The 14,681-nt window shown below is 44.6% G+C and overlaps 1 protein-coding gene across 2 annotated transcripts in view; it reads left to right on the top strand.

Moving 5' to 3' along the window:
* Positions 1-13,699, top strand: part of EFL1 (elongation factor like GTPase 1) — a 111,632-nt gene extending 97,933 nt beyond the window's left edge. For both annotated transcript variants that reach the window (XM_068990936.1, XM_068990937.1), the window contains exons 19-20: positions 6,394-6,578; positions 13,390-13,699. In XM_068990936.1, coding sequence (XP_068847037.1) covers positions 6,394-6,578; positions 13,390-13,578 — 374 coding nt within the window. In that variant the 3' untranslated portion in view covers positions 13,579-13,699. The remainder of the gene's footprint in view (positions 1-6,393; positions 6,579-13,389) is intronic.
* The last annotated feature ends 982 nt before the right edge of the window (positions 13,700-14,681 follow it).

The following is a 14,681-nucleotide window of genomic DNA, read 5'->3' as shown; positions in this document are numbered from 1 at the left end:
ACATAAAAAATGACTTTTCTGTTAGATAGTACTAGTTTTAATCACATCTACAATTATTGTAGTTCTGTCTTATTTTAGGGATAAATGCTTATACTGTTATAAATATATGTATTTTAATGTATCAGAAGCCTACTTAGTATTACTGTTTACTTTTATAAGCTTATTTTTATTTCATATAAAATTTCATATAAAATTCTTTTTATATTTCACCAGCATCTCATAATTCAGTGCAACAAAAATTCATTGAGCTGTATATGCCAGTGCTGTGTTAAGCATGGTTCCTGCTTTGAGAGATGAGTTAAGGGGACAAGAGCTTGATTTTGTAAAACAATTAGTAAAATACAGTTGAATTTAGTGAATAAGTATAAATTTTTGGCAAAATTTTATGAATCATTTGGATAGCAAAATTCAAAACCAGGTAAGTCTTTTGAAAGTGACTGAACTTTGAAATAAGCTTTGACAGATGGAGTAATTTTGTGTTTATCAACTAGATATTAAATTGTCTTTGTCCGCAGCACCAGAAACTTCTGTTGAACTTAAATGCCTTTCTAGTTGGTTTTCTAGGAACTGCTCTGCAGCATTAATGGGGCTTCCTCAGTGGTAAAGAATTGCCTGTCAATGCAGGAGATGCAGGTTCTATCCCTGGTCTGGAAAGATACCCTGGAAACGGAAATGGCAACCCACACCAGTATTCTTGCCTGGAGAATCCCATGGACAGAGGAGTTTGGTAGGCTACAGTCTGTGGGGTGGTAAAGAGTTGGACACGGCTGAACGACTAATCATCAACAATAACAAGTGCAGCCCTATATTTCTAATCCTGGCCACTGGTTGACTGAACCCAACAGTAAAACCTTGTGTTTACCCACACTGTGTCTTGTTAAATTGGGTTCTTAGATAGTGATCCTAATCCTGTTGAAGTATTTATTACCTTTGCCAACTTCATGTCAACTTGGGATTTGATCCCATGCCTTCCGGGTTTTTAAGTAGCTGATTATCATAGTAAGGACAGAGCTGTGAGCAGAGCACTGATCCTTCTAAACTCAGGACATCCATCCTGGGTGGGAGTGAGGGTTAACATCCATTTCCTATAGACTTGTGGCTGAATCCATCTATCTTTATAGCTACCAGCCCACACTCCCCACTGTGTCCACAGTGCACTTTATCTCATGTTTGGTTGAAGACCATCTGCATCCTGTCAACCGCACTGGCTTGATTTAGCAGGCTGGGTGTTCTGTGACAAAAGGAAGTCAGTGTAGTAGGAATAAGAAGTGCCCACCGATTTCTGTGTGTGTGTGTGTTTAGTTGAAGTTAAACCACAAGTGTCACCAACAGTAACAGAAACCATAAGATGAAAGAAAAATCTTCCTTCTTGGAAATCAACCCATCATTTTTCATTTTCTTGTACAATCTTTGTCCACAGTAGTACATTTTGCATAGCTGTTTTTGTATTATGCTAGAGGCTGCTAGGTGTTTTGCTTTTTACATTTATTATTTACTTTATAAACACACTTCCATTTGGCTACCTAGTAGTCATAATTTGCATTTTAACCTCTGCATAATATCCTATCAATCTGATATGCTATAGTTTACTTCCTATCATCCCCACATTGGAAATTCACGTTGTTTCCTATTTGTTTCCTATTAGAGAAAACATTGCTATGAACCACTGCCTCCTTTGCTAATTCAGAAGAAAAGAAAAAAAAAAGTCAACTTTAATTGCCAAACTTTAGCTCTAAAGATTGTAGAATCTGCAGACCAATCTTACTGCCTAGCGTGGAAGAAGAAAATATGTATTGATACATAAGAATCTATAATGCCACAAAAGAACAGGTGAGGCCCAGATGGTGAAGAGATTATTTTGATCTTAGGATCTCACAGAGTGCTTCGTGGAACAAGTTGTTTTTGAATGGGCTTTAAACAATGGAAAGGATTTGACTGTAAAGTTGGGCTGAGTGTGCTCTGAGTTGGAGAAACTGAGCTCAGAGTGGAAAAACCTCAAATGTGTCCTGTGGGCAGCGCACGGTTTATCTTGGCTAAGAGTGTAGGGTCCGTGCACTAGGGTCTGGCCGTTTCAGGAGCTGGGGTGTTGGGTTTCCGCCAGGTCATAAAGGGCCTGGAGTACAGGCTGAGACATTTATAGTGTAGTCATTAAAACCGGAGCCCTGATCACAACCAGTCCAGGCAATTAACCTTTCTTTCGCTGGTGTCCATCCTGGAGGATGCCTGTCCCCTGCTGCCTTGCGTACAGTTGGGCACACAGTGAGCTTCCTTAGTGAGTGAACGAACAACTCGGGGTGATGGGGCAGATGCCCAGTCAGGAGGACGTCAGAATATTCCCAGGCAGGGGCCACAGGCTCACGAATCCTCGTTGATGCGGCTGCATTTGTGTCCCAGCCGAACAGCGGCTGTAGAGAGGGTCCCTGAGTGCTCTCGAGCATTGGACACACCTGTCATGAGCACCAAGTGTATCTGGAAGGGTTTTTTTTTTTTTTATTGTGGCTGTTTTCCTTTGTTCAGTGATCCATCATTGTGTCCCAGTTTTTTAGTTTTAGCAGAATTAAGATGGAATGGGCCAAATTTACATGATTTATTACATTCAGTTTCAGTTACAGTTATTGATCCTGTGAAGGAAGAGGAGGAGCGGCCAACCTCTGCAGTGGGATGGAATCAGGCGGCTCATCCCCACTGGCCCACCTCTTCATGGTGCATTTGCCCCAGTTTACTCATTCTTTCTCCTGCCCTACCCCCTTGTTTTGGCTGTACTTCCATAAACCACCTTAAAACTTCCCTTAGAATGAGGTGGCAGAGTTAATAAAGATGATTAGTTCACTCGCTGGCTAATTCCAGTGAATTTTTTTCCCTCATACGAATTTCAGGCAAATCTTAAACAGCCCAGAGGGGAATCGCTAATAAAGACGCTAATTGTTCTGCTTTTTTCAAGAGCTTTTCACACTGTATCTAAAATATTGCTTTCAGTTCTAGATACTGTGTTCTGAAAGCTTTGTAAATAAGTTGTATTAATAGTAGTTCAAACAGGAGAGTGGTCAGGATGCAAGAGGAAAGGAAAGTCATGACAGAGAAAGACTGGAGGAGAGAAGGCTGATGCTGTCTTCAAGCGGCTTAAAGGCCCATGGGGTTGTGGGACATGACCGGAGTGACTTAGCACACCCTCCACCTCAGATGCCCTGAGGACCACAGTCTCAGTAAATGTGGGATCAGAGGTCAAGTGAGAGGCCTGGCTAAGAAATAGAGTCCCAGGCATCCCAGACATAAAGTTAATCATCTAAACCACACCATTGAGAAATGAAGGGGCTCTCTGAAGGGAAAGTTGGTTTGGAGAAGAGCTTGGAGCCTCAAAGAATACTCTTAGGAAGAAATCATACCCTTAAGAATTATTGTCGCAGACAGTAGAATGATGGTCAGAGGGCCAGGGGTCAGAGGAAAGTAGCCCCTAAGGTGGTTGAGATTTGTCAGAGTGTTGATCAGTAGTTACAGAAACTGCAGAGGAGTCACAGAGAGAGAGGACTGAGGAAAAGACATTTAGGCTGGTGATGGTGTGTGTGTGTGAGTTGCTCAGTCATGTCCAACTCGCTGCAGCCCCATGGACTGCAGCCTGCCAGGCTCCTCTGTCCAGGGGATTTCCCACGAAAGGATACTGGAGTGGGTTGCCATTTCCTTCTCCAGGGGATCTTCCCAACCCAGGGGTCAAACACATCTTCCTGTGGTGGCAGGGGGTTCTTTACCACTGTGCCACCTGGGGGAATATGAAAATGGCTGAAATTTGAAAAGAAGCGGTTTTAATAGAGCCCAGGGCAGCTGATCGAGTCCGGCTGTTAAAGACAGAGCACATAGTGGAGAAGCCCGTGTCAGCCCCTTTGGGCACAAGGGGAGGGCGGTGCCGGGGCTGGGGGGCGGCGTTCCTCGGGTTAGAAAAGAGGACAGGTGTCCCTGTCATCACTGTGGGCGTTTTTAATTTGTTTTTCTGCTAAGCCTGGAGATGGGAAGGCCCATCAGAGTTTTTAAGCTTTTGTTTTTTTGTTTGAGCCTGTGACACAATGGGTTTCCTGCCGTTGGTTTTCCTTTCTCCTTCCTCATCACCACCACCAGGGGGAAATCTGAGTCAGAGAGAAAAGTTTGCCAGTTCAGACAGTTTTGCTCTGTGCACTGTTTCTAGTCTAAAAAGTAAACTAACTCACGGTGGGCGACCTCCACACCAGCTCCCTGCCCGGTTGTTGAGGAGGACAGAGTCCAGGACCGTAGTCCCAGGAGACTTGTGCTCTGCTTCGGTGCAGTGTGAATTCTCCAGGATAACGTGTTTGTAGACTACGCTGCGCTTAGAAGCATTTTGTCTAAGTGGCGGCTGAAGGTATCCCCGCACTTGAGCAAGTTCCTCACCACTGTCCGTGGTTTTTGGTTTATCTCTGCTCTTTGCAGTTTGTTCTGCTTACTGATTGGAGGGGTATCTGGAGCACCCAGTGGTGCTCATACAGAGGCCAGTCAGAGGGGAGGTTGTCTCCCTTCTGTGTGGAGGGCAGAATTATGCCCGAAGTTGAAATAAAGGTGTTAACCAAGAGGATTTGCTAGAATTCCTGTGACGTGGTGCTAAAACTTGTGTGTACTCAGTCATGTCTGACTCTGTGCCTCCATGGACTGTAGCCCGCCAGGCTCCTCCCTCCATGGGATTTCCCAGGCAAGAATACTGGAGTGGGTGCCATTTCCTCCTCCAGGGGATCTTCGCCACCCAGGGATTGAACTTGGGTCTCCTGCCATAGCACAGGGGTTCTTCGCCATTGAGCCATCGGGAAGCCCAGAACCAAAAATTCTTACCAGATGTTAAGATTCCAAACACAATCAGTTTTCGGGGAATAAAACCCATATTCTTATTCCACTGAAATACTATCAGCTTAAATATGAGTGAGCATTTATATATATATATATATATATATATATATATATATGGCTTTAATTTTTAGTATAAAAATGTCATTGTGCCAGTTGCTGGCTTCAGTTCAGTTCAGTCGCTCAGTTGTGTCTGACTCTTTGCAACCCCATGAATCGCAGCACACCAGGCTTCCCTGTCCATCACCAACTCCTGGAGATTCGCAACTCACTCAGATTCACGTCCATCGAGTCAGTGATGCCATCCAGCCATCTCATCCTCTGTCATCCCCTTCTCCTCCTGCCCCCAATCCCTCCCAGCATCAGAGTCTTCTCCAATGAGTCAACTCTTCGCATGAGGTGGCCAAAGTACTGGAGTTTCAGCTTTAGCATCATTCCTTCCAAAGAAATCCCAGGGCTGATCTTCAGAATGGAGTGGTTGGATCTCCTTGCAGTCCAAGGGACTCTCAAGAGTCTTCTCCAGCACCACAGTTCAAAAGCATCAATTCTTCGGTGCTCAGCCTTCTTCACAGTCCAACTCTCACATCCATACATGACCACTGGAAAAATCATAGCTTTGACTAGACGGACCTTAGTCAGCAAAGTAATGTCTCTGCTTTTGAATATGCTGTCTAGGTTGATCATAACTTTTCTTCCAAGGAGTAAGCGTCTTTTAATTTCATGGCTGCAGTCACCATCTGCAGTGATTTTGGAGCCCAAAAAATAAAGTCTGACACTGTTTCTACTGTTTCCCCATCTATTTCCCATGAAGTGATGGGACCAGATGCCATGATCTTCGTTTTCTGAATGTTGAGCTTTAAGCCAACTTTTTCACTCTCCTCTTTCACTTTCATCAAGAGGCTTTTTAGTTCCTCTTCACTTTCTGTCATAAGGGTGGTGTCATCTGTATATCTGAGGTTATTGATATTTCTCCCAGAAATCTTGATTCTAGCCTGTGTTTCTTCCAGTCCAGAGTTTCTCATGATGTACTCTGCATAGAAGTTAAATAAGCAGGGTGACAATATACAGCCTTGGCGTACTCCTTTTCCTATTTGGAACCAGTCTGTTGGTCCTACTAAGGCCCAAATAGCTTGTCATCACTGTAATTATCATCACATTAATAATGTCTTGTAATTGTGAAAATACTTTTAACATTTATAAAGGCCAGTCACACTTACTCATTGGATTTCATACTCAAAGACAGCTGCTAGTGACAGTGTACCCAGGGTCCTTTTAGAGGTCTCCTTCTTTCCATGCTGTGTTGAGGGGATTGTCTTGGGTAATGCACTTTGGGGTGATTTCACCTTTTGTTACGTGTTTCTAATTTTTCTGTGATTGTCACGCTTATCCTTTTAAATAAATGCTTGGATATTTCCCCCGCCTTTGTAAGCCAGAATTACTGGGATCAAATTTAATCATTAGTCGAGTGTTAAGAGGGTGTAGGAACAGTCGCATCTCGGTGCAGCTCAAGACATGTAACCGGTCAGTGAATTTAAAAGATGTGCGGCTTTGCAGGTCGGGTCTACGCGGTCCTGTCAAAGAGAGAAGGACGAGTGCTGCAGGAGGAGATGAAAGAGGGGACAGACATGTTCATCATCAAGGCTGTGCTGCCCGTGGCTGAGAGCTTTGGCTTTGCCGATGAGATCCGGAAAAGGACCAGTGGCCTGGCCAGCCCACAGCTGATATTCAGCCACTGGGAGGTAAGAAGCCAATCCGAGTTCCTTCCTTGTCATCTCAAGCTGTGCTTCCCCACAGGGGGCGCCCCCAGGAGCCAACCACTTCCCAGGCTGGTTGGTCTTGCCTGGTCCTGCTTGGTCAAAGCAGATGGCATTTTTTCATCCAGCCTGGAAGACCTGAGATTATATGTGCTTTGTAATACACACACACACACACACACACGTACTCATTTTTTTTTTCATTTGATGTAAAATTTAAGACGGAACGTTTAATCCTTTTTTTCCCTTCCAAAGATATATTGTAGGTAAGAAAACCACAGATATCTTGAAAATGGAACTTTAATGTTTCTTCTGGGGAAAAAGCACTTCTAACATTTAAAGGCAAACAGTTACACTTCTTACAAGAGAGAACTTTGAATTATTCCATGTTTCACGTTCTTCAGTCCCCATTATGGAGACTCAGGGCTCCTTTGGGTTTCAGGTGTTGTGGCACAAAATGACTCATCAAAACATGTACACTTGGAGAACAAACTTATGGTTACCGGAGGGGAAGGGCTGAGGGGAAGGGGTAGTCAGGGAGTTTGAGATGGACATGTATGCACTGCTGTATTTAAAATGGATAGCCAACAAGGACCTACTGTATAGCACAAGGAATTCAACTTCAAACAAATAATCCCGATTTTTCCTTAAACAGTTTAAACAAAGCTCAGGGTTTAGGTTCTGTGCTAAGCTCTTCTCACTTCTTTTACTTTCTTTAGCCAACTGGGTCCCTTCTCTGGAACACTTCAAATGAACAGTTTAAATTTAGACAATACAGGGGAATGGAAATAATTGGGGGAGAGCTTTCTCTTTAACATGAATTCTGTAGTCACGTGAATCTGGCAAAATAAAGAATGGTGACACTTCAGAAAAAATAACCTTGGACAGGGCAAATTTGATTTTAATTGAGCAAGTTTATATCATCTAAATCTGTTGCTAGTCCAAAACACCCAGTTGTGTCTGCTTCTCCTTAAAAAAAGAAAGTTACATTTTTTGTGCTTGATAGAACTAAAGTTAATATTGTTCCAATTTAGGTTACATTTTTTGGTTGTTGGTACAAGCTACAGTTTTTAACAGTGATTTCCTATGAAATTTTTCTTGCATTTTTGTCTCGAAACTCAATGACGTTTCTATGGCTCTGTTGGCTTATGTCTGAGTAGATACCGTTGCCGGACTTCATTATGTAGAAAACAGTAGCACAAAACATGTAAGTTATTTGTTAATCCCCATGCTTATGGATAATAATTTCCCACTTATCCAGACTTCTGGCTTTTTGGTTTTGGTTTTTGGCACTCAACTTTTACATAAGAGCACAAACCAGTAAAAAATAGAACGGATGGATTCATAAAGGCAGTTTCTGAAGAACTATGTCTGTGAAGAAGTGAAAGTGTTAATCAGTCGAGTCTGACTCTTTGCAACCCCATGGACTGAAGTCCACCAGGCTCCTCTGTCCGTGGGATTCTCCAGGCAAGCATACTGGAGCAGGATAAATATACTACTGACATTCCTAATGAAAAACAGCATTGTCTCACACACGTTCCAGCAACCAGATGTGTGATTATAGGACAGTGCAGCAAAGTGATGCTCAGAACAGAAGACTTGCTCCACTTCAGAGTAATGACCTTGAGAAATGCAACACTTCTTCACTTGTGCTACCACTGCTGAAACAGCCTTCAGAACTTAGAGCTCGTGCTTCTGAATGTCTTAAGAGATGACAAGTCCATCTCATTAAGACCTAGATCAACCCTGGTGCAAAAAACTGGGTGGCAGGATGTTTGGTCAGAACAGAGTGTAGGTTGACTGACCAGTGGGATTCTCTGTAGATGCAGATGGAAGACACATATTCAGAGCTCTTGAAATGACATCATCCCTGAAAGAATTCTGTATTGGAATTCGCTAATTCTATTGTTTGTTTAAAACACTTCATCACCTTATAGTCACTCTTATCCTTGAAAGTGATTCTATAATGCACATTTTTTTTTAAATCTATGAAACTTCTCATCCTTTCCCAGCTGGCAAATACATTGTGTATGAAACTGAAAAGGCTGCTCTGTGGAAAGAATCCCGAAGCAGAATGGCTCAGCTAAAGCAGAAGGTTCTCTCGAGTCCAGGGCTGCCTCTCTCAGCACTCTGCGTCCACGGTGGTCTGGCCATTCCACCCCCTCCCATCACCCCTGCGTTCCAGCCAGTAAGAGCCAGGAATAGGCAGAGGGCGCACTCCAGCCTTTTAAGAGGGTGCTGCCCAAGTCACTCCCCTTCATCCCACTGCCCGGAACAACTCATCCGGCTCGTCAAGCAAGGCTCCACCTGACAAGGAGACTAGTGGTGTGGTCTTACCCGGGTCATATTGAGTCTGACTCTGCAGCACCATGGACTGTAGCCCACCAGGCTCCTCTGTCCATGAGATTCTCTAGGCAAGAATACTGGAGTAGGTTGCCATTTCCTCCTCCAGGGGATCTTCCCCACCCAGGGATTGAACCCGCATCTCTTGCGTCTCCTGCCTTGGCAGGTGGTTTCTTTGGCACTAGCACCAGGAGTCAGCAAACGCTGACCCATTACTTGTTTTGGTAAATAAAATATAACCACACCCCTTCATTTGCATAGCTTATGGGGCTGCTTTCAAGTGGACTCTGTTAGAGACCATGTGGCCCACAGTCTGTTTTACCTACTGTCTTGGGCTTTATAGAAAAGGTGTGACTATCTACCCCTCCCCCCAGAACCTCGGTCGTCTGTATGCCCACCCAAAATACCTATTACCAAAGAAAAAGAGGAGAATAGGTATTTAGGAACAGTTAATATAAAACAGCAAATTTTGACCAAATATGCAGTTTTTGGCGGTACGAAAATCAGGATGGTTTCTTCAGTCTTATTTCTCTCTCAAAATGTGAAAAAAGAGGTGAGGGGTTGAAAGTTAATCTTATATACTTAATAGTAGTTTTTTTAGAAATACTAGTTTGGGGCTTAGTTATAGCTTGTTATTACAAATCGATCCTTCAGTAAACAACTGTAGGGGAAGTGTAGTCAAGAAAAGTTAGCTGCAGTTTTGTGCCATCCCTCTGTCATCCCCTTGCCACCTGCCGCGGTCCCACTCCCCAAAGCTTCAAATCTTTGGGGACAGGACAGAGGAAGTCTTGAAGATCCATTTCGCTTAAATGTCACTGATCTGATATTTTCTGGCTGTCTCAGTTTTTTCCCGCCGCCCCCTCCATAGTTAGGTTCAGAAATAACACAGTTGTCGAGATCTGGCTTCTCACTCCAAGGCACTGTTTTTCATTTGTATTCTACCACACCATATAATTTACAATCAAGAGCTTTTGAGAGAAAGTGCTTCAGAAAAATAGAGAAAATAAAATTACAGGCATTTTCCACGAGGAAACCTTTGAAGTCAGCAGTCTCATAATTTCTCTTTCTATGTTTTACCCTTCTGCAAAAAAAGGAAGAAAAGGAGCTAATAAGGGACACAGAAAGAAATATTACCAGTCAGTGCTGTTCTACATGTATGTCAGCATAACCTCGAGTCTCACTGTTTTAATACTGAGATTCCCCCAGGGGTGCGCTAAAGGCCGTGCAGGGTAAGGAAGAAGTGATTGCAGTAGCACCGAAAACATGTAATGGACATGGTATTTCCCACCTGCCAGCTGTAAGCATAGGGAGAATTGGGCAAAGTATTGAAACAGAGCTCCCAAAGCTTTTTTATTTTCTAGGTTGTTTTTTTTTTTTTAATGCTCAGGGCAACAACTAGCACTTGGGTGCCTTCCTTCCTGTGAGTTAGATGAAGTCCTCTTTAGATTCTGAAGGTGCAAAAAATATCCTCCCTGGAGGCACATGAATTCTGGGTGATCCTGTTAGAAGAAAGCACCTTTCCTTCAAAACTGATGGCAAGCTCTGCTCTCCTGCCTCAGAGATGCTTTTCTGTGAGCATCACCTGTACTGTCTGGAGACACCTTATCATCGCCCGCAAAGAAAATTCATAATGACCCTGATGCAGTCAGATGGGGCTGAACCAGGCTAGCCTCTTCCTGACAAAGAGTACTCCATCTCTCCTCTCCTGAGAGTTTGTTCGACATGTCAAGGCAAGAACCTAGATACAGGAGGGGTGCAGGTGAAGACAGCAGCTGCCCGTGCAGGACAGAGGAAGTGCAGGCAACTGGGCCTGTGTCAGGCAAGTCCCTGGGCAGCAGGAGATGAACACAGACAGCGGCCCCAGAGTCTCGGGAAGCAAACTGAGCAAACTTCAGAGATATGTGCCAAGGGAAAATGGGGCCCTTCTGAAGCTCCTGGGTCCTGCATTCTTGAAAAAAGGACTCTCTGGTCTTAAACTGGCCAGTCTGAGTCCGCTGTCTCCCAACCAGCCCCTCACTTACTGCTAGAAAAGATTGAGGGCAGGAGGAGAAGGGAGTGGCAGAGGATGAGATGAATGGCATCACCGACTCAATGGACATGAATTTGAGCAAACTCCAGGAGATAGTAAAGGACAGGGGAGCCTGGCGTGCCACAGTACATGGGGTTGAAAAGAATTGGATACGACTTAGCAACTGAACAACAACAAAAATGTATTCACTGCTACCACTGAGACCTGCTAAGAACATGTGGCTTCTTTATATTCCACGATGCGTTTATCGTCCAACTAGTTAGAGGGGGACACTAATCACTGGTTTAGAACTAGTCTCCTACAAGTACAGTGTTTGTGGATGACCACCCAAGTAAATGGTCCATTTCCTGACCTTCTTCCCCTTCCCCTCTCTGAGAAAGAGAGGGCCTTCTGTGGGGAGAAGGTGGGGACTTCAGCTCTAGCACAGTGCCCTCTAGAGCCTCAGTGGCCTTATCCAGGAAGTGGCTTGCCTGGTCCGGTCCCATCTAGCTGCTAGAGCCAGTATGGTAGTACCAAACACTCTCAGGAATCTTTCCTTCAGATTGGATCTGATCTCTGGAAGTCCCCACCAGCAGCTGCCTTTGTCCTGCGCCCAGGCCGCTACCAGCCTCTTGGCCACTCCACGCCCTCTCACATGTGGGGACTTCCAGATCAGCAGCATCACCCCTCTCACTGCTCTGCTACCTTGTCAGATGAGACCTGGAGTGGGCAGGACCCCAGCAACTTGCCGGTCCTAAAAGAAAGTCAACCTTGAGTATTCATTGGAAGGACTGATGCTGAAGCTCCAGCACTCCGGCCACCTGATGTGAAGAGGCCACTCATTGGAAAAGACCCTGATGTGGGGAAAGATTGAAGGCAGGAGGAGAAGTGGGCAGTGGAGGATGAGATGGCTGGATGGCATCATCAACTAAGTGGACATAAATTTCAGCAAACTCTGGGAGATAGTGGAGGACAGAGGAGCCTGGTGTGCTGCAGTCCATGGGGTCACAATGAGTTGGACACGACTTAGTGACTGGCTGAACAATAACAACCTCCTGCCAGTCCTTTGCTAACGGCACCTTTGGAGATGTTGCTGATGCTCTGTGGACCTGAGGACATATACCTTGAGGACACCTGAGTCCTCATGTCTAGTACTTCAGCCTAAGGGCACTGTTCTGTGCTTTTACACACTTACAAGACTGTGACGTGTGGTCTAGTTCTTTTTCACAACTGCCTACTGTCTTATGACTGCTGTTCCCCACCCCCATCTCCTTTATTTCTTGGAGGATTTTTACATGAACTCTCTAGAACTTTGTCTTCAGATTGCCTTGTTATCTCTCTGACTGTTCATTCTCCTTTTGTTGAGTCTGGCGCCTGTGTTTCATGGTGCTGGATTTCCTCTTGTCCTCGCAGAGTCACACTGGCAGGGTCACTTGCAGCGGGGCTTCTCTCCTCCTCTGCCCTCCTGAGGGCCGAGGCTCAGGTCAGTGCCTTCCCCAGTGTGGACGGTGTGGGACCACAGACTCTGCACGGGCTGAGCCTCATCTTCAGAAGGTGATAGCTTTTCTCTCGTGACCTACTAGTCACTTCTAGCCACAGCCCCAGGCAGACATAGTTACTCCACCTCCCAAGAAGACTGGGGGATTCTGGTCCCCACATGCCTGGGGTATGTGGCTTTGGGCCCGTCCATCCTCAGTGGGCAGTAAGAGTCTGGCCCTCGTGACCACTCCTGTCTTGGCTCCCTGTGGGAAGTGGATGGGGCTTGTACCTCCGTTTATCACTGTGGGCTCTCTTCTCTCCCTTCCTGGTCCACAGAAATTTCCTACTGTTGTATTGAAGAGTGACTGTTATAAAATAAATTCTTTCATTTCTGTGTCTCAAACCGAAGAGTATTGGGATTTGAGGCCACTTGAGACATAACTCCTCTTTCTGCCCAGTTGGAAAATAAGAAAAAAACAACAAAAAGAACAAGACATATGAAAGTCAGAATCTCACTGTCCTTACTGGTAAAGCCGATTTTATAGAATGTGGTCAGCATGTTGGCAATACCGACCTCCTAATACTGCACTGAATTTTGGAGCAAAAACTCAGAATAATCAAGAATAGACCCATGTGTTGATCTGTGCTGAGGACAAAGGCGAAATTAATGAAATAACACCTCTCCCCAGGGGTATCGTGGTGTAGGGGGGAGTTTTTCCTATTATTCAACATTGATAGTTTTCTTCCTTCCTTAGTGTTCTATAAAGGCTCTACGAGTAAAGACTAATGTGTATATTACAGGTTTCATTGAATCTGGCTCCATCTGTCCATGATTGTTACCATTTCTAGCAAGCTTACCTCTTCATTGCTTAGCGTTCGTTCCTTAAACTAAGACGGTATGAATTGGCTTTGGGAATAAAAGTATAGTTGTCTAATGTAGCACGTTCTGTCACCTTCCTTTACAAGATCATCCCCAGCGACCCCTTCTGGGTACCAACCACCGAGGAGGAGTACCTGCACTTTGGAGAAAAGGCCGATTCCGAGAACCAGGCCCGGAAGTACATGAACGCAGTGCGGAAGCGGAAGGGTCTCTATGTGGAAGAAAAGATTGTGGAGCACGCAGAAAAGCAGAGAACCCTCAGCAAGAATAAGTAACCACCCCCGCTGGCTGATCCTTTGTAATAAATGAGGAAAGGTCACCCAGGCTTTGATACTGGGAAAATTTCTTTATGCTGTGTCATCTCTGTGCATTCACTTTCAATAAAGTTGATCCGTATAATATTTTACATAGGGCATTCCAGAATTTTTTTGTAATTGATTCTGCTACAAAGCAAGATGTTATAATAAGCATTGCAGCGGACCCTTCTCCCTTTGTATGCGCTTCAGCCGTGTCCGACTCTTTGTGACCCCATGGACCGTAGCTTGCCAGGCTCCTCTGTCCGTGGTATTCTCCAGGCTAGAATCCTGGAGTGGGTTGCCATGCCCTCCTCCCTACCCTGTGTGTAACTGCCCCCAGCAGTACAACTCAGGCTGTGATGAGGGCAGGCTGCTCAGTGCTGAGGGCAGGGTGTGGGGCCTGCATCCTCTGCACTGAGCAGCCCCCCTCTGCCTGTTGTCAGCGTCACACTTCCAACTACATCCTCCAGTTAAGCATACTTTATATGTAATCTTTAGTTAACAGCATTTAACATCCTTTGAAGAGACCACAAACTTGCAAGATGAGCTACCTTTAGATTAGTTAAACCAAGTCACTTTTACAGCTGATTCATCTTAAGGTTTATTTGTCCATCCAAACAATGTTTTGATATAATGTTCAATTGTTAGCCTTTAAACCTTCTGTTTTCACATTCCTTCATATATTGCATCACTCATATTTAAATAAATGTTAATTAAAGTAACAGACTGGTTCCAAATTGGGAAAGGAGTACAACAAGGCTATATATTGTCACCCTGCTTATTTAACTTATATGCAGAGTACATCATGAGAAACGCTGGGCTGGATGAAGCACAAGCTGGAATCAAGATTGCTGGGAGAAATATCAATAATCTCAGATATGCAGATGACACCACCCTTATGGCAGAAAGTGAAGAGGAACTAAAGAGCCTCTTGATGGAAGTGAAAGAGGAGAGTGAAAAAGTTGGCTTAAAACTCAACATCCAGAGAACTAAGATCATGGCATCTGGTCCCATCACTTCAAGACAAATAGATGGGGAAGCAAGGAAACAGTGACAAACTTTATTTTTTGGGCTCCATCACT

This window comes from Capricornis sumatraensis, chromosome 19 (genome assembly GCF_032405125.1).
Source record: "Capricornis sumatraensis isolate serow.1 chromosome 19, serow.2, whole genome shotgun sequence".
Taxonomy (NCBI): domain Eukaryota; kingdom Metazoa; phylum Chordata; class Mammalia; order Artiodactyla; family Bovidae; genus Capricornis; species Capricornis sumatraensis.
The sequence above is the reverse complement of the archived record's forward strand: the minus strand, read 5'-3'. Positions and strand labels throughout refer to the sequence as shown.